Below are 24,312 nucleotides of genomic sequence, written 5' to 3' on the forward strand. Positions count from 1 at the left end.
AAGAAATATCTTAGACTGGTGTCCCCAGGCCCCAGCAGACCTGGTCCAGAGCATTCTATTAAGGCTGTTTACAGCTGCCTGTCCACCCAGCCAGGCCAGATGGGATTGACTGAGAGCCCCTTGACATATTTCAGACAGATAAGGAAAACTGTCTGGAGGAGACACACACTTTTAGGAATGCAAACTTCTCTGAAAGACACAGCAGGGAAGATTTATGGAGGCCGCTGTGTGCTCTGACTACCAGTCAGCTCTCCGGGCCTCAGTCCAACATAACCTAGGGGATTGCTGGACTGTGGTGGGACTGGCCCTGGCAGCACCTCTTGGAAGGGGCCTGTGGTCAAGAAAAGGAAAGCTAGAGCCCCAAGGAAAAGTCTGCCTCTTCAAATCTGCATGTTAGTCCCTGTCTGTGAAAGTGCCAAGACTGATTCCAGGATGCTGCTAGTCTATAGAGTGTTCTAAAGGGGCGTTTCCGTGAGCATTCTAGCACCTCCTCGCAGGAGCCCTGAGGAGCAAGACTGGCAGGTATTACCACCCTCGAGGTGCTGCAGAAGGAACCCCAGGGAGATTAAGCATTTCCCCTAAAGACTTACTGCACTTAAGATCTGGGATGCAAACCGGAGTTTTCTGACTCCAAATGCTGGACTTTTCACCAAAAAACAGTGCTTCTCCATCAGATTTATATGTAAAGACCATTTGAGTTGGAGGAGACCTGTGGAAATTATCAAGCCCATCACCTTTGCTTTCCATATTAACAACAACAAAGATTTATTAGGTACTTACTATGGTCAGTGTGGCCCGCTGAGCACTTCACATACATTGAGTCTAATCCTCCCAGCCTCCCTATGAGGTGGCCGGTTGTATGATTTGCAGATTAGGTAATGGCAATTTAGCACAGTAAGTTATTTCCCAAAGTTGAGCAAATGGGAAGCAGAACTGTGGAACCACGTCTACGTGACTCCAGAACCTAAGCTTGTTTCTGGCTTCTTAGATAGGGACATGGAGGCTTGGAGAGTTGAAAGTCTTGTCCAAGGTCATGCAGCCCATTTGATTAACTGACCTTAACTCATCAAGCGTTAATTGAGCATCTGCTATTTGTCAGGACTAGTCTAGTCAGTGGAAGCGGAGGCATGATCTGGACACAGTCACTGTGCTTTAGGAGATCAATTAAGGGAGAAGAGAAGTGGTCATAAACCACTCTTGTCAAAGGTAATAAATGACAAACATCATAAGGAAGATAGAGAAGAGGTTATCAAAGTTTGGAGGAAATATGCATGGCTTTCATTTGGGAAAAATTTAGAAAGACTTCATGGAGAAATTGGTTTTAAGGTTTTGTTTAGAAGGAAGAGCAGGGTTTTGGCATGTGGCAATGGAGATGGGGAGGAAAATCAAGCAGAAGAAATGTCACAGAGGTAGAGACAAGAGGTTATTTCATCATCAATTTAGGGCTAGACTCCAGGTAGCTGGAGTCTACCCATTCTTCTTTCTATTTCTGTAACTCAAGCTGAATGTCATCCTGATTATGCAGTTTCAAAACTTCCTTTGGCAGAAGGGGGACTGAGCTCCACCCAAAACTCCTTGGTAGGAAGGGGAAGCTGTTAAGGGGGCCCAGGGGCTGGGGAACAAAGATGGGAACCAAAGAAATAAAGACTGATCCTGTTGGCTGCCTTTTCAATATTTAAGCATAGCAACAATCCAATGAGGCAAATAATTTAAAGCCATAATATTTCTGAATATTTTTCCAACTAAGTGAATAAGCCATAGCTACTTACTAATAAATACACACACACAGACACACACACACACACACACACACACACACACAAGCCTGTATTCAGATGACAGTGTCCCACCATAAAGAGCACTTTGGGGCTTAACTATCAGGGAACACACAGAAGCCAGAATGTGCCTCTCCTCCCAGTGTGGGGACACAGCTAGAGATCATGGGAGTCAAGTCCAGGGCCTGGCTCCAATGGTAGATGATATCTGCCCACTTCACCAGCATCTGAATTGTTCTGTCTTCCCCAGATATTCCCACAATGCCCTGCACAGTGTCACTCACAGGCACCTTTGCATATTTTCTTTCTTCTACCAGCAGTGCTTTCTCAATCTCTCTTCTTGGTTGACACCAATGCATTCTTCAAGGGTTACCTCCTCTGGGAAGCCTTCTTTAATTATTCTCCCAGTTTTGTAAACACTCCAGGCCAGCTCATGCCACCTTTCTATGTATTCCTTGTAGCACAAATGTCTGATCTCCTGCTTCATTCGCTAAATGACAAAGTGCTGGTTGGCAGAGATCTGAGTGGCACAACCAAAAAATGTATGACATAGCAAAAAAAAAAAAAAGTTGGGTGAGTGCCTTAAAAAAGGCACAGAACACTGGACAATGACATAACCACTAGGTTTGCCACTCCTAAAGTCACAGCACTGGCTCCCTGTGGCCAGAGGGAGCTTGTAGGGGCAGTTCCGACACTTCATTAGCTAAGAAAGAGAGAGATGCTTCACTATCCAGAAACATGTAGCTCCTGACCACCTTCACAGCAGCACTGATGATACAGAAACCTGCCAATCCAAGGGAAGCTACAACCACCTCCTTCCAGTATCTAGACTAAGCTGATACAATTTCAGAGCTCAAAGATCTTGACCAGGATGCTAAGACTAAAACTCTAGTCATCTGGGGACTGAAATGTGGGCTCAGTATGGGCTGAATTCACAGTTCCACAGTCTACTAGCTGAGTACAGTTGTGCAAGTCACTGAAACTATTCAAGGTTGGATTTCCTCTTTTGTAGAATGGGCATCATTATAGTCCTTACCTTGTGGGATTAGGGGGCTTTTAAATAAAAATATGTGATGAGTATGGTAATTAGAATATACTAAATGCTCAATAAATGCTAGTTGCACCATATCTATGAGGCTCCTAACTATCTCCTTTTATTCATCCATGCATTCATCCATCCATTTATATATTCTCCCATTCAGATATTTGCTCTTCTGTGACAATTCTGTTAGGCACCTGGGCTGCAGAGACATAAATCAGTGTCCTTTCCATCATGGGGCCGTCAAAGTTGAGGGAAACAGATGTGTCCTGTAATGAGGGCTGTGATAGAAAGCAAATGCCCAGACAAAGGAGTGGCTCACTCAGCAGGGGTTAGGGCTGAGGGTGTGCTGGGGGTGGGGTCTTCACAGAGAAGATTTTGAAACTGGAATGCGAAAAATAAGTAGCAATTTGCTGCCTGGAGAAGAGACTGGGGAGAAAGAGGGTGGCTTTCAGGTAGGGCATGACCAGTACACAGACTTGGAAACCAAGGCATGTTGGGGAAGGAAAAATAGCCAGTGTGCTGAAGGCTGCAGAATACAGAGGCTCGGGGCTTGTGGGGAGCCAGAGGTAGGCTGCAGCCCAGCCTAGGAAGGAGCCTGGTGTAGCACGCTATGGCAACTTTTTAATTCTTTTAAACAGTGTGTCCTTCATCCTCTAGACTCTTGCTTCTAAAACTGGGAAGCTGTATCCCTAATGGGATACTGAGAAATATAATGATAATTGACATCATCACCGTCATGATAATGATGTTGACAAATACAAACATAATAATAAAACAGAAGTGATGATAGTAAATAGAAAATAGTAAAACACACATGTTCAATGTGCACCTTTTGCCTGGCTCTGTGCTCAGTGCTTTACAGGCATCCTCTCACTTGAACCCATGGAAACCCACTGAAGATGGTACCTTACTATCCTAGAATAATCAGCTTAAGTGTGGTTCTTCTTCCTGTGACATCAACATTACCTAAAGACTTGAAAAAAATGTTTCATAATTTAACTGACAAATAATACAATCTAAACTAAAAGAAACCTGCACATATTATAAAATTGAGTGGCATGGATTTTCTTTTAGATGGAACCTAGTATTCGGAGATTATAACTGATGTCTTGTGAGCACAGCTGCTGACCCCTTGGAGGTGTGTTGATTCTCATTCGCCCTTAGGAATACTTCACTGGGAAAGCTTCAGAAGCCCCCAAAGCAAGTGACAGAATATCAGGAAAATGTTCTAGGCAGGAGAGTGACATGGCCTGATGTAGTGTGTTTTCAAAAGATCACTCCACCCGCCAGGGTAGAAGATGGATTTGTGGATGAGGAGGCTGTCACACGAATCTGGATGAGGGATGATGAAACCTCAACCAACTCAGAGGCAACGGCCCAGGGAGGAGGGGATGGATTTGTGAGTCTCTGGAGGCCAAGTGAGCAGGACCCTGATGCCAATGATAAAATTAGCTACTCTTGATTGAGGGTCAACCATGTGCCAGACACTGGACCAAGCATTTTGCAGGTATTATCTCACAACTCACGTGTGACTTTGGCATTATTAGCACTTTTTAACAGATGAGAAAACTGAGGCTAAAAACCCTCAGTTAGCCAATGGTGGAATTAAATGTCAAAGTCCCACCTTGAAACCACTGTGTAGACTGCATGAACCTCAGTAAGCCCTTCCTCACATCCACAGAATTTTCCTCTGCTTTATTTGAATGCCAGCACCTCCTGTGGACCCTGGGGAGTGACTACCCAACAGTTGCCTTACAAAACCTGGTTGCAGGCCTGAGGACAGCATCAGAAACCACATCACCATCCTCTGTCGACCAGAGGACGATGCACTTCAGCATCTGCCAGGCCTCTCAGGAGGAAGCCCTAATGACAGAACCACATTGGAGCTGCTTTTAACCATGTGTGCAATTCCATGACACTGGTTCTCTGCTATCCATCCATCTGCTGGGAACCACTGAGCACCATGGGCTGGGAGTGAAGCCTAATGAAACAGAGAGAGGCCAGGTGCTCCCACTCTAGGCCAGAAGGCCTACGGCCACTTTAGTGGCAGGGGTAAGAAACAGACAGTGGAAGACTGGGGATTTTGACCATCGTATCTGGGATTTCTGCTGGTCAGTGCAAGCCAATGGAGCTCTTCCAAAACTGTGTTTCTATAGACGCTTCTGTTCTGCAAGATGTTAATACATGTTATAAGGGGAATAAGAGTCTGTGGTCAAGATGGTTTTACAGATCATGTGCTAAACAAATCTGCCCAGCAGTTCTGTACTGCAGGACTTTCCAGGGTCTTTAATAGATTAAGACACAAGTGGGATTTTCCAAGAGCAAGAGGGAGCATGCAGAATTTCCAAAACTTTTATTGACCATGAGTTCTTTTGTCCAAGAAAATCTTGAGGATCTGGAGTGGAAAGTATGTGAGTTAAGAAGTTCAGGACTGCCACGTATGATCTTTACTCTCTCTTGAAAAATCTTATCCAATAGTGGCAGCAAAATCCTGAGCACAATGTTATTAAGCCATTCTGAAAATTGCTTTAACAGCATCCACTTGAGCACGTTTAATGTGCTACCCATCAGTGAGTCCATCTCTAGGGGAAATAGGAGATCTTCCCTAGAGATCTGTACCAGGAGGTTTTGCTTTATCATGGATCCCTTTTATACCATCAATTTGAAAGTTATAAAACTGAGCCACTTTTCAATGATCTTTGAGGTTAATGCACTCATTTATTCAATAAATATTTATTAAGCACTTTCTGTGTATTAGGTTTATGAACATGAAGCTTATATTTTAGAGAGAAGAACAGTAAACAAGCAAACAAATGAAACTGATTTTAGACCCTAACATGAGGGATGGAGGAGAGTGATGGTTACGTAACAGACAGGAGCAGGTTGGGGATGGGAAGGAGTCAAAGTTTGGGTACCCATATTTGGGTAGTCACAGACAAGGATGCTGAGGAGCTGATGTGTGAGTTAACAGCTGAAAGATGAGAAGGGGCCAGGCAGGAGAACAGGTGGGGGGCAAAAAGAGACAGAGGGAGAAGAAGAAACAGCAAGTTCTTAGACTCTAAACTGGGGACTCATTTTTAGGGTTCATAGAACACGTAAGAAAAGTCATTGTGTCTGGAGCACAAAGAAATGCCAAGTGAGGGAAGAGGGCAGGAGTAGATCCAGATGGAACAGGATCTACACGCCATGGCAAGGAGTTTGGATTGTTTTCTAAAGGTAACAGGAAACCACGGAATGATTTTAAGCAGAAGAGTGATCTTATCTGGTTTATATTTCTAAAAATATGACTCTAGCTTGCTTTTTGAAGAATCTCAAGGAGGGCATGGTCACAAGCAGGAGGTGAGAGGTGGCAGTGGTCATAATGATGACAAAGAAAGGGGGAACAAATTTGAAATACGTTTAAAAAGGAATTTCTTCCTGCATTAGTTCTCTTAGGCCCCACCTAAATTGTAAATTAAAATAACTGGATATCCAATCATAGTCTAAATCAAATAAGAGAGCTCATTAATAATCTAATTCTGCAGTTCTACTGTAAGAGGGGACAATGGACCCCAAAGTGAAGGCTAAGTTTTAAGAAAAATAAATAAATAAATTTCACATGGTATTGTTCATAATGGTGAAATAATTAGAAACAGCCCAAATTCCTAACAGCAGGGGCCTTGTTAGAGACAGTTATGGTGCATAAAATAGATTGTTTTCAGAAGAATTTATTGACATAAAAAACGTTTAGGATATGACATGAAGGAAAGTGATACAGATTGGTAGTGAGGAGGGGGAGGTTATGGACTTGGATCAAGAGTATTTTGGGGGGCTGGATTTGTAGAGAGGATGTGGGAAGGAGATTCTTGGTGAATAGTGGAAGGACAGAGACGGACAGTTCAAGCCAAGTGGAATGACAAGCGACCCTGAATGCCCAACCCATAACAAATATAAGACAGCATTTATTCAGTTCCTAATACATCAGCTAAGCAATCCAAGGTAGCCTACATCCATCATCTCATCAGATCCTTACAGCAATCCTCTGATGTAGGGATTGGCATCCCCATTCTACAGAAGAGGAAACTGAGGCTCAGAGATATCCAATGACTCTTCCAAAGCTAAGCAAGTTGGAACTGACTGGGCTGGGATTAGCACCCAGACATTGCGGATCTGAAAACAACTAGTCTTTATCATTACACAACGTTTCAAGCTGGGGTTTACTACATGAGTTCCAAAAACAAACTCCATCATCAACTTCTGCCTCCATTTATGACCTCAGCTTAATGTGTAGATCTTGGTTTTTCACTGGATACAGCAATTCGAACATTAAGACTTAGACATTATCTCTTCAAATAGCAAGTGTCTACTTGTGTGCAGACACTGATTTACACCCAGAAATGCAAAGATGATTCAAATAATAAGATAATTCCTGCCTTCAAAGAATTCTCTGTCTAGCTAAGGAGAGAGCCAGCAAAAGCAAATGATACTACACAAAAATGAAGTCAGTGCTTAACACATGGTAAAGATATGGGAGAATTCAGAGTGCACTGTGACTGTGACAATGGCTTCTCCAACATACGCCATGCAAGTTGAATTTGGAAAGATAGGTAAGACTTCACTAGTATAGAATAGAATGGTTTAGTAAAAAAGTTTGGGACCCTGACTGTTTAGTTCCTCCTGGCTCTGCTACTTACTAGGGCATCCCTTTGGGCAGCTCTCTGTGCCCCAGAGACATCATCTGTGAAATGGGTGCTATCACTGTACCTGTTTCACAGGGTTCCTGCGGATCCAATGAGGTAAGACACGTACAGCGTTTAGCCTGCTGCCTGGAGTGAGTAAGCATTAAATGACAATGACTGCTCATAGGGGCTTTCCTGCAGAGAAAAGGGCATGAAAAAGAACATGGAAGTGGGGACACATGGACTTGGAAGAGCAGCAGAGAGATCGGAGCTCTGCAGTGGCCTGAAATGCCATTTTCATAAGCACAGACACTTCTGAGGACACTGGACAACCACTGAAGCTACAGGAGAAGGGGAATGACAGAATCAGAACCAAGTTATAGGAACTAGAGACGTAAGAACCAAGAGGAAGAGGCACCTGCTGGAGACTACTGAGTGAACTGAAGGACAAACAGACAAGATTTGGAAATCGATGGCAACAATGAGGGGTTTTGTCCCAGTTAGAAAGTCACACAAAAGGTCAGAGAAGCAGTAGATGATGATGATGACGATGAAGATTTGGATGAATTATCAGGGAGACAGGGGCATTGGTTCTATGAGCACAGGGAAGCAAGGGAAGAGGGCACAGCTCTTTCTGGCACCTTCAGAACCTGGGCACAGTGGCTGACACCCTGGCCAGAAGCGCTGGGAGGACCTACCTCGGGACCTGCTTCTTCTCTTCCTCCTCCCTGCCGAGGCGCTGCGCAGTGCTGGCTGCAGCTGACCGATCTCGATGGGCGTGTTGGCGCGGAAACTCTCCTTGAACTTCTGCATCAGGGACTCCACTGGCTCCTGCGTCACCTCGGCTGCCGCTACAGGGTGGGCAATGGGGCTAAGGTTAGGTCTTGGCCCACCCTCAGTCCCTGGAGGACTGGGCCTGGCCTGCTGAGTGTCTGGAGCTCCCTCCCTGACCCAGCGATGATGCAGAAGCCACAGGGACCAGTCAAGATGTACCTGCTGGCTTATGCATTTATTTCCTTAGCACCTAGTATGTTCTCAAGGGCACTGCCCCATGCCCTTGAAATATGATGGTGGAAGTTAGACATAGTCCATGATTCAAGGAATCCATAGCTTGGAAGGACACATATCCAGGCATTTCCAACACTGTACAATACTTCTGTGATAGGAGAGTACAGAATACTAGAGGAGCCCCAAGAAGGGTCATCTCACCCATCCTGGAAGTCAAGGCAGGCTTCCTGGAGTAGGCAACACCTACCTATACTGAGCCTTTAAACATGAGTAGGAATCAGCAAAGGAGATAGGATCAGGGTAGAGTTGCCAAAAAGATTTGGAATGAGAGTGCCCTGGGTGGAAGGAGAGGCATATGCAAAGATCTGAAGCCAGAGAGAACATGGTGCATGAGCAGCTAGCTGTTAAGGTGTTCACTCTGGCTGCAACAGAGCATGTAAAGAGGCATTGAAGCCGCAGAGGTCAGAGCATCTTGTAAGCAATCTTGAGAAGTTTGGATTTTATTCCAATGGCAAAAGGTAATCATCAAAAGATTTTAAACAGGAAACTGGCATGTTCCAATTAAGTCCCTTAGACAACAATTACTAAGTAGAGTATGGAGCAATGCACATAGAGACAAGGAGAAAGGCCAGTGAGAGGCAATGATGGCCTGAACAGAACAGTGGCAGTAAAGGTAGACGGCAGGATGTGCGTCAAATGACATTTCAGGAGACACAATTGCAGCACTGTGATACGTAGACCGCTTGGTACAATAGCCCCATTTTACTCAGGGAAATTGAGGCCCTCCAAGCAAGGCAAACAACTTGCTCTCAGCTAGCAAGTGGCAGAGTCAAGCCTTCTAACTCCTACTCCAATGTTCCATTTGCATCAACACCCTCCAATAATCTGTTGGTAGCCAGGAATTTCAATATTTAAACTCGTACAAAGTTCCAGAAAATGGACAGATTGTGGTCAAAAGGGCAGAGCAGAAAAAAAAAATGTAGAACATAAAAGTTTAAAAAAGCAGGAACGCTTGAGAAGGAAGGAGAGGCAACATAAAAGGCAAGGAGAGGAAATGAGAAAGAAGAAAAGAAAACCAGCTGAATGGTCTCAATGCCTTTGTTCTGAGAAATCCCCAAAGAGAGCTCCGACTTTGAAGTCTTCAAACTCAGCTCTCCCTCCACCTATGTCTCTAGAGGCTGGGAGAGTTCTTCAGTTGGAGCCACCTGCTGTTTGATGCCAAGGAATGGGACATGCCAAAGATTCCTGTTTCTTTGATGAGGTTTCACTAGCCTGGACAAACAAGGCTTCTGAACATCCCAACACCAATTTCAAGGGGCTTCTGTTCTCCCAGGAAAGTTTATCTGCCTAGACACAGGTGTGTCTGCAGGGTAGCTCACACCCAGGGGGCTGGCTTGGGTACTGGGCTCTGTGAGAGGTCCTGTCTTTGGGGACCTAGGGGGAGTCTGTTTGCTAAGAAAAAAGACAACCGACGATACAAATGACCTGCCGTAGCAATATGACTTCTGTACTTGCCTCCCTTGCTGTCTCTCCAGGTACCCCAACCAGGTCTACTGAAAAGTAAGCCAATAATAAAAACCCAGACATGAGTCCCTTAATCCAAGCCTACAACACAGAACCTTCCAGCAAGAGGCTGCAGTCCAATTCTGAGACACACTCTCATGCCCAATCCTGATGCTTTAAACCCAGAGAGGAAAGTGATTTGCACAAAATTTTAAGAGTTGGGCTATACTGTGGTGAAAAGTCCAGAGCATGCCACAGTCTGAAATCCTTCAAGGGAGGGACACATACAGGTCTGTCAACACTCATGCATTCATTCATCTACTCATTCATTCATTCATTCATTCATTCATTCATTTATTCAATAGTATTTTCAGAAAAACCTCCTGTGATGAGCATAGGAGGTATGTCTTAGTTTGCTTGAGATGCATAACAAAAACCACAGACTGGGTAATGTTAACAGGTCAGGTTCTGGCTTGAATATGGCTGCCTTCTCACTGTGTGCTCACCCTGCCTTTCCACGATGCATCCACATAGGAGTGGAACGGAAGAGAGAGAGAGAGAAATCTTCCTCTTATAAGGACACCAGTCCTATTAAATTAGAACTTCACCCTTATACCCTCATTTAATTTTAATTACCTATCAAAAGCCCTGCTTCCAAATACAGTCACATTGTGTTAGGGCTTCAACATGTGAATTTTGAGGGTACACAATTCAGTCTATAGCAGACTGTATTTGGAGATAGGATCTTTAGGAGGTAATTAAGAATTAAATGAGATCATAAAATCGGTGCTCTAATCTTACAGCACTGTGGCCTGAGGAGAGCAGAAAGATCCCTTTCCCTTCCTCTCTCTCTCTCTCACACAGATAGATATCAGCAGAAGGCAGCTGTCTGCAAGCCAAAAAGAGAGCCCTCATTACAACCTGACCATTCTGACACCTGGACCTCAGACTTCCAAACTCCAGAACTCTGAGAAAGTTAATGTCCACTGTTTAAGCCACACAGTCTATGGCATTTGCCTATGGCAGCTCGAGTAGACTAAATCACAGTCACATGGAGGGTTAAGGTTTCAATGCATGCACTTGAGGAAGACACGAATTTTCACTCCATAACAGGGTGCAATGGTGAAAAACACAAACCAACAAAACTCCCTCATGGTGCTCACCATATAGACAGGAAGACCACTACTAATGAAATGAGTGACAGAGAAATGTAAAATTTACAAGCGATGTGTACCATAAAGGAGAGGTGAAAGATGGTATCAGAGGCTACGTTAGGGGATTAAGGCCTCTCTAGGAAAACCATAGAAACTTGCTACAAGGGAGTGAGCAGTGTGACTAAGATCTGAAAAGCGTGTGAGTTAATCAGGTGAAAAGGGAGCTATAAGGGAGGGGAGAGGTAAAGAAACAAAAAAGTCAGAGGGAAGAGTCTAAACAAAGACCTCCTTGGGGAGAAGGAATGTGGAAGGGGCTGCAACCACCACTGGGGCTGAAACACTGGGGGCGTGAGATTATTCTAGAGCGGCAGGAAGCCCTGACACTAATGCTGACCCTCACCCTCACCCTCACCTTAACCCTAATTATTCTGGGCTTGTGGAGGACAGAATATACTGAAGGTATTAGATAGGAAAGTGACTTGATCAGATCTTCATGTAGGGAAGATTGCTCTGGCAGGAGACAGAATCCATCGGAGAAGGACAGAAATGGAAGTGGGAAGACCAAGCAGGAAGAAGGTGCAGTAGTCCAGGAGTCCGTGTAGGAGACGACAGGGGGCAGGGGCAGAGACAGAGAAGGAGACAGAGCAGTGGAGAGAGCAGGGACAGAAATGGTGGAGTAGCGGAGGTGGAGGAGTGTGCAAGTCTGAGTGACTCTGCAGGTACAGCTCCCTCCGAATGCGGAGAGTTACTGGGAAGGGGCGGCGAGGGAGAGGGAGGTGTAGAGGATGATCCTGACATCCTCGGAGGCAGAACAATGGTACCTCTCAATGAGAGGCAGGGCACTGGAAGAGGAGTTTGGTTTTAGGTAAGCACACTTGGTGCCGCCCAGACGTCTAAGTGGAGTGGTGTTGAGTAGACAGTAAGTTAAGTGGGCTTTGCACTCCCAGGGGAGAGCTGGGCTCTGTGGAGACTCTACATGCATTCTTTGGAAAAGGAAGAGAGTGAGTGGGTGTGGTGGTTAAGAACATAAGCTTCTGGCGTAGTGCAGGCTACGTAACACGTATTCATTCCTGATCTGTGCTGTCTGATCTCCCTTTGCACCCCCAGATGCATCCTCCACTTAACTCTGCCTCACTCTATGGGCTACTCTGCAGTAGAGCAGGCATACGGGCTATTTCACAGATCCTTGTTATCTGGCTACTAATTGAGTTTGCCCAGTGGGATGCCATGGGAGGAGGGAATTTGAGAGTAAGTCTTCCCTTGCTCCTTTCCTGTTTCTGCATCATATTTCTGATAGAAACTAAGACCTTCAACACCAGGGGCTTCTTTCCCACAAATCTAGCTCTCACAGACTCCAATGAAATCATGTTCTCCCCTAGCCCCTCTGTTGTAGGAATTAGCTCATTGTAGTTTTTTTTTTTAATATTTTATTTATTTACTATTGTATCATTTTATTTTATTTTATCTTGGTGGGGGGAAGTAATTAGGTTTATTTATTTTTAGAGGAAGTACCAGGGATTGAACCCAGGACCTCAAGCATGCTAAACATGCACTCTACCACTTGAGCTATACCCTCCCACCTAGGAATTAGTAGTGGCTTCCTGATACTTATTTTGCTTAGTTCCTCAGTACAACCTGCCTGTTGATTCTCTTCATTCTGTCTACACCTCTATACATAGTCACTTCATTGAATTTCTCCTAAAAATCTCATTTGAGGGTGCCTTCTTTGCCCAGCTGGAACCTTGAAGGATATATCATCCCTTTTCACTGTAGCTTTGACATTCAGCAATTCCTAAAGGTCAGCCTCTTCCCATCCTGTTATTTGCGCTTTACTTTCTCATGAGCTGATGCAGATTGGACCGGCTGGGAGGAGAGGAAGACACACAGAGAGGCAAGGTTTGCTCCCCTGAGCAGCAAGGGTTTCTGATCCCGACTGTAGCAAATCCTATCCATCTGTTTGGCTGCTCTTGCCTTGGCGACAGTGCCAAGCGCCCAGACAGGCTCAGAGGCGGCTGTGCTTCTGCAAACCCCTCCATGGCCTAATTCATCCTCCGTACCACCCTCTCCTGCCCCCATGCCTCTCAATCTCATTCGGTAGCTCTATCAATATCAATATATCAAGTTGTCCAAACAAGCCACATTACCTCCTGGTTCCCGCTGAGCTCTGCCTCCCCAGAGCAGCAAAATGCTCACCCGTCGCCTGGATGAATGCAACAGATGGTGCTTGATCTGAGCATCGCGGCAGGCCCAGGAAAGGGAGGGGGAAGAGGGGGAAGCTGCCTCTTTCTAATTGACATATGAGAGATTGTCAGGCTTAATGGGAATGAACCACTGGGGCCAGAGGAGAGACGCCCGGCCCCCAAGCCAAGACAGAGAGAGAGAAGAGAGGAGGAGAGGGAAAATGGGGGAGGGAGAGAAAACAGGAAGGAGGAGGAAAACTGTGCTCAGTAATCAAGGTCAGGGGGTGAAAAGGGAGGCAAAGAAGAGTGGAAAGGAGAGGAGAGAGCAAGATAGTAATAAAGGGAGATCAGAAAGGGAAGGACAGGAGAGGAGACAGATGGCAAGAGAAGAGAACGGCGGACCCCAAGTGCCTTTGCAAAGGCATAAGGGTTGTGTTGGTTTCCAGACACCAGGCAAGCTTCCCCCTGATCCTTGACCCTGCAGAACAGGCACTGTCTACACTGGCAGTCAACAATTTCCACATTCAACACTCATGTGCTGTTCTCTCCTCCACACAGCCTGGGCTGTTCTATCACTGAAACTATTGTGGGTTTGGGTTCAAGATCCTGTATCACCTTTATCACCCTCTTTAATTTTTCTAGACTCATCTAGCCTGTTTAAGAAGAAAACTCACAATTCTTGAAAAATTCACTAACTCTCTGCCAAGCAAGGAGCCTGGCATTTTTTCCTATGTTTTCTCATTTATTCCTCCTAACAACTCTGAAGAGGAAACATCATTAGCTGCTTAGAAATGAGGAAACTAAGGCTCAGAGAGGTTAAATAATCTCCGAGGGTCATACCCTTAATTCACAGCAGAGCTAGGATTTATACCCACATTCCAATGACTAAGATAACCAGGCCCCATTCACTGCACTACCTTGTACATCCTCCTCCTGGCCTGCCTGGTGAAGGGACATGGATATCCCAGTCTTTGAGTATGGACGTGACTTCTCTGAGTCTGGAAAGTGACTCTGACAGCCCACCCCTCTTAAATTATCTGGGCAAGGAGTCCCTGGCAATCTGGCCCTGGCTGGAGCCAGGGGCTCAACTTGATTGGAGATTGACCTGCCATGCCAAGGAACCTTGTTCAGTGTCGACGGTCAAGACTGTTCAGCCTGGAGGTCCTAGTCGCAGCTCATGCCCCATTTTGTCAGTCCTGTCTCACCACAGATCTATGTTCAGAAAACCAAGCAATAGGTGGGCGTTACTTGATCATATTGCGTGTGAGAAAGCCCACCTGAGTTCCAGTGTCAGCTCTGCCACTGTGTGGCTTGGAACCACCCCCTTCTCTTTTATAAACCTCAGTTTCCCTAAATGTCTGTAGGGTTGTTTGGAAAGATTAAATGTAATTACGTACATAAATTGTGTAACAGAGCTTCTAGAGCATACTAAGGGCTCAAGAAAGAGTAGTCACTACCCAACTTCCTCTCTCTTCACCTTCATGATTGCAATCCATCCACCCAAAATCCATCCATCCATCCATCCATCCATCCATCCATCCATCTATCCATCCATTCACTCATTGGGCATCATAAGATATCCATTTTGAAAATTCTTTTAGAGAGTCTGTATTTCCCCTTTTATTCAGATGTGAAAACAGAGGTGCTGTGAGACAAAGTCATGATAAAAGTCAGCAGAAGACCAAGATCCAGCACTCAAGTCTCCAATTTCCACTACTCCTCCCCATTTCCCCAAATTCTATGATAATCTTAACCTCAGATCTTGTGATGAATAATTTTATGGGTCAACTTTGCTAAGCCATGGTACCCAGATATTTAGTCAAACAGGATCCTAGGTGTTTCTGTGAAGGTATTTTTTCAGATGAGCTTAATATTTAAATTAGTAGATTCTGAGGAAGAAAACCTTCCATAATGTGGGTTGAAGGCCTTAACAGAAAAAAGACTGACCTCCCCCAAGGAAGAGAACTCTGCTAGCAGACTACCTTCAGACTTGACGGCAATAACTCTTCCCTGGATTTCTAGCCTCCCAGCCTACCTGGAAAATTTTGGACTTGTCAACCTCCACAGAATTATGAGATGAGTCCTTAAAATAAATCTAGATAGACAGACAGGCAGGCAGACAGACAGATAGGATATATGTAACCAATAGATGATATATCTACACATGTCTTTGTCTAGATCTCCTATTGGTTCTGTTTCTCTGGAGAACCCTAATATAGACCTCAATTTTTATTCCCAAGCTTTGGACTGGACACACTCAAATGCCAGGATTGGGGTGTAGGTAATCAGAGAAGACATCCCAGCCCTAAGGAACCCCTCAGCTGGGAAGACCTTGTATAAATGCAAAGAACCGTCAAATTTGGAAGTTGTGAGAAACCAGTCCCTAAATCTAACATTCCATCTCATATAGGAGTTACCTCTTCATAAAATAAATAAATAATAATAATAAAGTAACAAAGGAAACAGCCAGTGTTCCTTAGCCAGATGAGAATGCTTCACTACTAGAATAAATTTAAAAGGCATGTATGCCCCCCTTTTTTTAAATGGCCATCTCTTCCCAATTTTCAGGGATAAAAAATGATGGATAGAATTTTCTCACTTTTTAGTTTTTTCTTCCACATATTTCCTTAAAACTTTGGTGCCTGGTACAGCTCATCTTCAAGCAAGTACCTGCAGACAAGACAAATGAACAAACAGCAACAAATATAAATTGGAAAACTCAGGAATAGCCTTTTCTTAGATACACGATCTTGGGTCTGTCAGTTAATACTGCAGACTTACAGAGTGGTCGTAACTTCTGCTGGAGAACTGCATGGAGTTTGAAGGATGAGATTAAAGGCAGTGATATTTCCTTCTGCTCTGTTAAAAACACAATACCTTCCAGGTTCTGCGGAGCTGGTTGTACAGTCCCAAGCCAGAACACAGATGGTCTCAAAGATTCCTCCCAACTCCACGGCCTCGTAGGCATAAATGTAAATGAAAGGTGCTTTCAGAAAGATGAATGCAGTAACCACAGGCACGGGATGCTTCCGTGTGCAAAGTACTTTTACCTCTCTCAGCGAACGCTGCCTTCACCACCTGCCATTTTATAGAGCCCACAGAGGCAAAGGAGATTTCCGATAGGTGGGCTGGGGTTGGTACCACAAATAGCAATTCTTGTTCAAGGGAGAAATGGTCCAGTTCTAGACAGGCTGGGTCAAAGACTTCTCGGTCACTTTATTACCTCCTTGGTGGCAAGGCATGGCTCTGGAAAGCCTTCAGAACTGGCCACACTTTGGGCTGTTAGCTATGTTTCTTACCAGCTGCAAAACGTGGGCAAATCACTTAACCACTCAGAGCCCCTGCTTCCCCAAGTATAAAAATGGGGCTTGCAATTCCAAATTAAGTAAGTTGTTAAGGGATTAAATGAGAGGTTATAATGCTTATCACAGTGCCTGATACAGAGTAAGCATTTTCAAGATGAAACTTAATACTGGTATTGCCAAAAAAGATCTTAAACAAACAGTCATGGCAAATCCAGATCTTCTACCCAACTCTGGTGCCATGTGCGTGCCTAGAATCTGATGGAACTCACAGTCACTAGTCAGAGTCTTCTAGATTCCTCCTTTACTGTAACTGCCCAGGAAAGCCGTGTATGTGGCTCAGCAGTCCTCGGGACTGAGGGACCCCTATGTTCTACAACTGGAATTCTTCTTCCAACACCATTGGCAGAAGTGGGCACTGGGGACACAGTGCTGAGCATTGTGCCTTTAAAACACAACACTGTTGAGTAGAAGAGACAGTTAAAGATTAAAAAAAAAAAAAAACCCACACACACAGCATGCTAAATGTTCAGTGATGAGACTACGGGCAATGTGCCCTCTAATTCCTTTTGCAAGTGGAAAAGCTATAGCAAATTCCCAAAGGAGACATGGACTTGTCTGACCCTGAAAGAATGCAGAACCAGGAAAACAGATGACAAAGTGTAGTAGCATCCGCAGGAAAAGGGGGCAAGAATTGTAGAGAAAATCCCACACAGTCTGGTTTTTCAAGAGCATCTCTCACTTTCAAGTTAAAGTGAGAGATGATTTTATGACAAAGAAAATCCATCTTTGGGCTAGGAAGAAGGGCCAGGCTCTTTCTACCAACTCCTACCTCCTCTCCCAGACCACAGTTCAAAAGGCCCACCTCTTCTGAGAGCCCTGCCGTCCGGCTCCCTGCCCTTCCCTGTGCCTGCTACTATTATCTCAGATACCCTGGGTGCAGCAGGTGCACACCGTTTAGGAATCCGACAGACCCGGGTTTAACCTCTGTTCTATCACTTAGTCCTTCTGGGACTTTGGGGACTAGGTATGTTCCTTGACGTCTCTAAGCCCCAGCTCTTCATCTGTAAAACACTGAATATAAATCCTCTTCAAGAATTGTGGGGTTTTGTTTCTTTGTTTACTTGTTTTGGTTGAGACCGAATGCAATGATATATGCAAAGTGCTTAGCACAGTGTGCAAAATGGATTAAGCACTCAACACAGGATAGCCTTTATTATCATTATTGTTAGTCAGCTTAAGTGAGGTAAGCTTGCAGAGGGCCTTGCACCGAGTCAAAGCTTAATACACACTAGGTTCTCCACTTCCCTTTTAGGTAACTCATTGCCTCTAAGGACTGTGGACTCCAAGTCCCTGTTGTGCTGTCATGTATACGTTTTTACCATCATCCCTGACCCCAGTGACACCCAGGGCTTCCACTCTGCATCAGCCAACCCTTGTCACGGTTACACCCTGGATCTACTATAACCTGGGACTTGAAGATGGCAACTGCATTAAGCCAGGAGCCAAGCTTCTGTTCATGACCCTCTGTCTATTCTCACAGTCTGTTCTGTGATGCTCATCAACTTTGTACTTTGACCTCTAAGAGATCACCAGGTCCTGAATATAAGGCAATTGTGGCAAATATGTGGGAGCTTACACACACACGTGTGTGTGTGTGTGTGTGTGTGTGTGTGTGTGTGTGTGTATAGTGAGAGAGAGACACACAGAGAGAGAAACAGAGAGACAGACAGAAATCTGTTGCTGATGAAGATCTAACTCCATTATTTTGAGCCAGAGGACATTGTTTTCCTGGCAGGTGGTTGGCAGGAAGGGGAGAATCTCACTCTCTTACCCTTACTCCCTTCCCTCCCAGAAATTTCACCTCTTCCCCCAGAGAGTTAGCTTAAATGTTTCTGGTTGATCTGGTAATCCAGGCTCACCTAAATGTAACATTCCAATTTGCCGAGAACAGTTCACCAGTCACATAATCACAATAACAGTAATATTTAACACTTGTGGAGTGTTTATAATGTAACAGGCACGATTTTAAAGGAAACAAGCCACGGGTTAATGTAGTTCTCTTAATGACTATGGTGCACGGAACTTTTCGCCGCTTCACCGCTCCCTGTACCCACTTCTCGCCATAGTGATGTGATGTTGATGGAATGTACTTCATTGCCCCTCGATTTGTGCTTGGCTATGTGACTTGTTTTGTCCAATGGTAGGTATGTGGATAAGAAGCTTGTGCCAGTTATGAACACAGGCTTCAAGAGGCACCACACATTTCTGCTCACACACTTATTCCTTCCACCACCATGAGGAGGACCTGTTCCACACAGCCTACTGGTCCAAGAAGGATGACGGACATATTGTGGACTCACAGCTCTTCAGCATGGAGTAGAGTCATCCTATTCCCACAGCCTAGGTCACTGACACCAGCCAACCTGCAGATGATGAGCAGATCCATCTGAGATGAGCACACACTCCATCTGATCCTCAGATACAAGGCGATTCAATGTTTATTACTAGATGCCCCTGAGATGTGGCAGTGGTGTGGTGTGTGATGTAGCACTCTTGTGGAGATGATTGACTGATCCACAATTTGTCAAGACACGTATCATTATTTGGGTAAGGGAGGCATGACAAGATTAATTAATTCTTCAAGGTTCATATAGCCTATAAATAGCAGAGCTAAACAAATGGCTTCCCATGCTATACCGTGGCTTGTCTTCGAGTGGGACCAGTAAACATGGTTTAATGAATTGACTTCCACATTGGAGTGGATGAAAGGAACCTCTCTCAGCCAGCCTCCCTTTAGAACATATTAATGATAATTATGAGAATAAACCCAGAAATAACCACCACCTGAAACTGAGATGGCTCTCTTCAGTGGTATTAAGTCTGTTCACACATCCATTCAGAGCTTTCAGGGTTGGGCTATGCTTGCGGAATGAATGAAAAACTGTTTCACAGTGTATATGACTGAGCACGGGAGGAGGGGTTTGAAAAGTATACGTCGTGACACGGGCACACGACTGACCCACACGACTGTGGGGGAGCAGAAGAGGGAATGTGCACAGTTTTAACCATTTCAACTCGCAGATTTCCTGCCCATGTTCCTTTAAACCGAAGGCAACTCTTCCCAGTGCAAAAAGGTGGTTATAAATTTAAACACATTTAAGTCAACTATAGCAAATGGCAGGGATTTTAGACTAAAATGAATGCAGCTGCATTATATTTCTCAATATTAAACTCTTAAAAATAGACTGGCTAAATATATAGACAATAATGGATTGAGGCTGAGTTGGCGTTATACTACGAGGCTCGGGATTTTCCATGTAATGACTTATAATTTCAATTTCCCATTTCTTCATGGCAGTTACAGCAGGCTTGCTTTATTATTCATGATTACATGCCACTGCCACACAAAAACGCAAGCAGAAAGCTTAGAGAGCAACTTGGGGGAGGGGATAGCAGGGAATCCTAAACTAAAAACTCAGCAGATCTGGAAGAAGAAGATGAGGTCTTCAGTTCCAGCTCAGCTGCTGTGTGACTTTGAACACCTCACCAGGCCTCTCTGAGCCTCAGAAAACAAAAAATGTCTGTGAGATGCATGTTAAAGCATTTCATAAGCTGGGTTATGATAAAGTTTGCAGTACTGCCGTTCAGAATTATTAGTAAAAACTGGGTTCAAATTCTGCTGTTCACATCCTTAATCAAGTAGACAGTGTACATATAAAGAAGTGTACATACAAAACAACATGGGGAAAGTATGATGCAAACTGACTTTGTTATTGCACTCTGGGGCAAATCCTGCATCTGCCTCTTAGCATCTTCTAATCCTTGAGTACAATGACAATGCCTCTCTGAGCCTCAGTTATTTTGTTCACTTACTAAATGGAAATGATGGTATCTATAAGAAAGATTTAAATAAGCACACCAGCTATACTATTAACTCATATTTGTTGACTAGTTGAGTATTTATGCCAGGCACCACTACCCCATACGCCACTCACGGCAAGCCTGGAAGTGGATGACATTAGTACCGCTGTAAGGGAACAGAGCCTGGCCCAGAGCCCAAGCTGATCGGACTCCTACGATCTTACCCATTGCTGAGAAGATGAAAATAGGAGAAGGAACAAATGAAGGATGTGGAAAGGGCAGAGACGGGATCAGCCTGTGGGATAGTGGGGCTGTCCCAAGCATCTCTGAGGGGCTGCTGTGTGGATACAGGCTCACATGTGCATTTTAGGAATTACTTTGAATCCATAGCTAGATAATCCTGAATTATCTTCTTCTTTCCTTATTTAGTCCTGGTTAAATGGGCTCAGCTAAGTATTATGTATATCTCCTTTTTTCTCTCTATCCTTTTCCCAGGGAGCAGCCAAAAAACTGAGCTAAGGCAGTAGAGAAGACTGGAAATCATGTCTTTAGTGGAGCAGAACAAATTCCTCCTCTGATGTTTTTTGGTGAAATAATAGAGATCCATCCTAGGGAGCCATTTGTACAGGGAGCCTGTGTGCACGGGCGGATGGGTCTTGAGGAATACTCTCATTTTGCTAGATGTGCACAATGAAGTAGAGCAATGTGATAACAGAAAGGGAGAGAGAGAGAGAGAGGCTGTGATAAAACCTCCAAACTAAGCGTCTAGTAGCAACCCGGGAAATTCCGGTAGCCTGGGAAGGAGACTCAGGTTCCAGCCACCGTTCAGATAAGGGGTATCCCAGGACTGTAAAGCAACGTGTGCCATTTCCCCTCTGAGTGTGCCTCTTCTTCCTCACCCTTTGTCTCTTATCAGTCTCCTCCTGATTTAAATCTCTAGAGTTTGGACCTTGCATGCCTGGGTTAGACGTGGGTGTCCAAGTAAGCTTCTTGGAGTTCTCCCCAGTAACACAAATCTTATAAACACACGTTCAGTTGGGTGTTATTCCTCCCTCTCCTGTCATTTCCACTCAATAATCTGGGCATCAGAGATCTCAATGTGAGTTAATGGTAAGGTGACCACTGAGAAAGTAATGTACATCCTTAAGCTACGTGAATAGAAGCATAAAGTCTTGGAATGAAGAACGGGACAGCTCTATGGTGCACTGCTCAGACCACACCTAGAGAACTGTGTTCAGTTCTGAATGTCACATTAAGAATATCATTAGGGAGAAGGGGACAGCTCAAGTGGTAGAGTGCACGCTCAGCACCCAAGAGGTCCTGGGTTCAATCCCCGGTACCTCCTGCAAGAGGAAATTCATGAATAAACCTAATTACCTTCCTCTCATAAAATTTTTTAAAAAAGCAAAAAAAAAAAAGAATATTATTAGCTAACAACTGGAAACTTCAAACTCTTAAATTTATCCCCTCCCACCACCTTTCCCCGGTAACCATAAGATTATTTACTAAGTATGTGAGTCTGTTTCTGTTTTGTAGATGAGTTCATAGTGTCCTTTTTTTTTTCAGATGCCATATATATGTTCAATATCTTATAATAACCTTTTATGGAAAAAAATATGAAAACAGATATATGTATGTATATGCATGACTGGGACATTGTGCTGTACACCAGAGACTGATACGTTGTAATTGACTGCACTTCAATTAAAAAAAAGAATATTATTAGTGCTGATCCAGATATGAGAAGCTAGTCTTACATGAAGGCTTATAATGGTATCATAAGGAATAAGACACTATGAGGGAAAATATATATATATGAATCATTATGCTATATATCAGAAATCAACACAACATTGTAAACTGACTACACTTCAGTTTAAAAAAAGTCTCTACAAGGAAATAAAAGTCAGCTGCCTTTGATTACTTGAAGGGCTGGAGTATTAACAGCACTTACAATACTGATATTTAACATTCTTTGTTTTTTGATGTTTAACATTCTTATTACTGTAACTATGACCCATGCACCATGATACATGCATTATTTGTGTTATAATTACAAGAGCTATTTCTCTGAGTGCTTACACTGGGCCAGGCACTTGCTAAAGGGCTTTGCAGGCATCAGTTCATGTAATTCTCAATGATGCTGTGAAGCAAACTCTACTCATATCTCTCTTTTACAAATGGGAAAACTCACCCTGAGACAGGTAAGGTTCCTGACCTAAGGTAGGGTTTCTCAATCTTAGTACTATCGACGTTTGGTGCTGGATGATTCTTTCTTGTGACAACTGTCCTGTGTGATGGAGGATATTTGGCAGCACCCCTGGCCTCTGCCCATTAGATACTCGTAGACCCCTCCTTGAGGTACACTAATCACACGTATCTCCAAATATTACCTAATACTCCTTATGGGGCAAAATCACCCCTGGCTGAGAACCACTAGACTAAAGTAACCTAGGTGGTAAGTGACAGGGCTGGGATTCAAACTCAGATCTGTCTGGTACCAAGATCCATGATCTTAAGAATAATATCAATAACAATCATGATAGTAACATTTATTTTTTTATGAGCCCACTACATGACAGAGCTTTCTAACTATGGAAAGAAGAGCCAGTGGAGATGGTAAGTCTTCTGAAACCGGAAGTTAGTAGGCAGAGGTGTCACATTCCAAAAATAACATAGAAGAGATTCAAGTATTAAATTGTAAAGGTGGATAAAAAGACAGGTCAAATCAATGATAACCCTAAAAGTCCGTTATTCTGTGAATTTGTAACTTAAAGGTGACAATTTTAATTCTAAGTGTCTTTCAATAATTATGGAGGAGAGAAACAAATAATAATTTAAACTGTCTTAGACTTAGCAGAAACCCAAAGAAATTTGCCTTGCTCTTACACTTAAGAGATTGGGAAGATGCCATTCCTCTTTCCTTCTTCATCCCTCCAACCTACATAGAGACACAAACCCTCTTGTCCATGCATCTGGGTTCAGAAACAATTAGTCCATTATCTGGTTCTCAGCAGAAGAAAGCTGAGATACAATATAGCATGTAATCAGCTGTGCGGCAAACTGGCAAGCCTCCACCGGTGTGTAATAAGTTAATGATGCCTGAGAAAGGAAGAGGGAAGCCCACAGCCTCCCACCTGCCTCTTTTCATGGCCAGAGCTTCTACCTCCTGAGCTGTGTCTGAACACAGAGGAGGAAAGTGGAGGAAAGATATGCACATTGCTAGTAATCAGAGACTGGAATGAGGAAAGGCATATGGATCCAAGTCAGTAGCAAACCCGCTGGAAGCCAATCATCCATCCAGGTGACATTTTATAGCCTGTTCCCAAAAGAGCCTGATGATGCAACGAATTACACCAAGATGGAGTGAAATTTAATCTGAACTGGACATCAAAAAGAATTCTTTAATTAACTGGTGATTCAAGAGGAGGATGTGAAGGTCACATCCAGAAGGCCAAGTGGAGAGAGATGGCTAGCCATCTGGCTGACTTTAGCATTCCCTTGCAAAGCGCAGGAACTGAAGCAACACTTTGATGCCAAAGAAAGATGAGAGGGCTTTCCTAGGTGGCATATACAGAGAGCAGAAGTCCAAAGACATCTTCAGTTCCAAAAATGATGTCATTTAGTAAGGCTCGAGCTCAGTCTTCCTGGAGGGGTGCTGCTGCACATGAGGTGAGGAGGAGGTTGTGCCCACACCAGGAAGGGACTTGAATGCCAAGCTAAGCACCTGAACTTTAGTCTACAGAGCAGGGAAGATTATATGTACGTGTATTATAAGATATATATATGGGTACTGATCAAAGGAGTGGCACCATCAGGGAAGTAC

General features: G+C 44.1%; 1 protein-coding gene across 7 annotated transcripts in view; it reads right to left on the reverse strand.

Annotated features, from left to right (window-relative positions):
- Positions 1 to 24,312, reverse strand: part of ASTN2 (astrotactin 2) — an 849,846-nt gene that overhangs the window by 604,035 nt on the left and 221,499 nt on the right. For 6 of the 7 annotated variants that reach the window (XR_010382793.1, XR_010382792.1, XR_010382791.1 and 3 more), the window contains exon 4: positions 8,174 to 8,326. The exons of the other annotated variant lie outside the window; for it this stretch is intronic. Coding sequence is in view for 3 of the 6 variants with exons in the window: in XM_064490458.1 (XP_064346528.1) it covers positions 8,174 to 8,326 (153 nt within the window). In the remaining 3 variants the exon portion in view is untranslated. The remainder of the gene's footprint in view (positions 1 to 8,173; positions 8,327 to 24,312) is intronic. 7 annotated transcript variants of the gene reach the window in all.

Source organism: Camelus dromedarius, chromosome 10 (genome assembly GCF_036321535.1).
Source record: "Camelus dromedarius isolate mCamDro1 chromosome 10, mCamDro1.pat, whole genome shotgun sequence".
NCBI classification, from domain to species: domain Eukaryota; kingdom Metazoa; phylum Chordata; class Mammalia; order Artiodactyla; family Camelidae; genus Camelus; species Camelus dromedarius.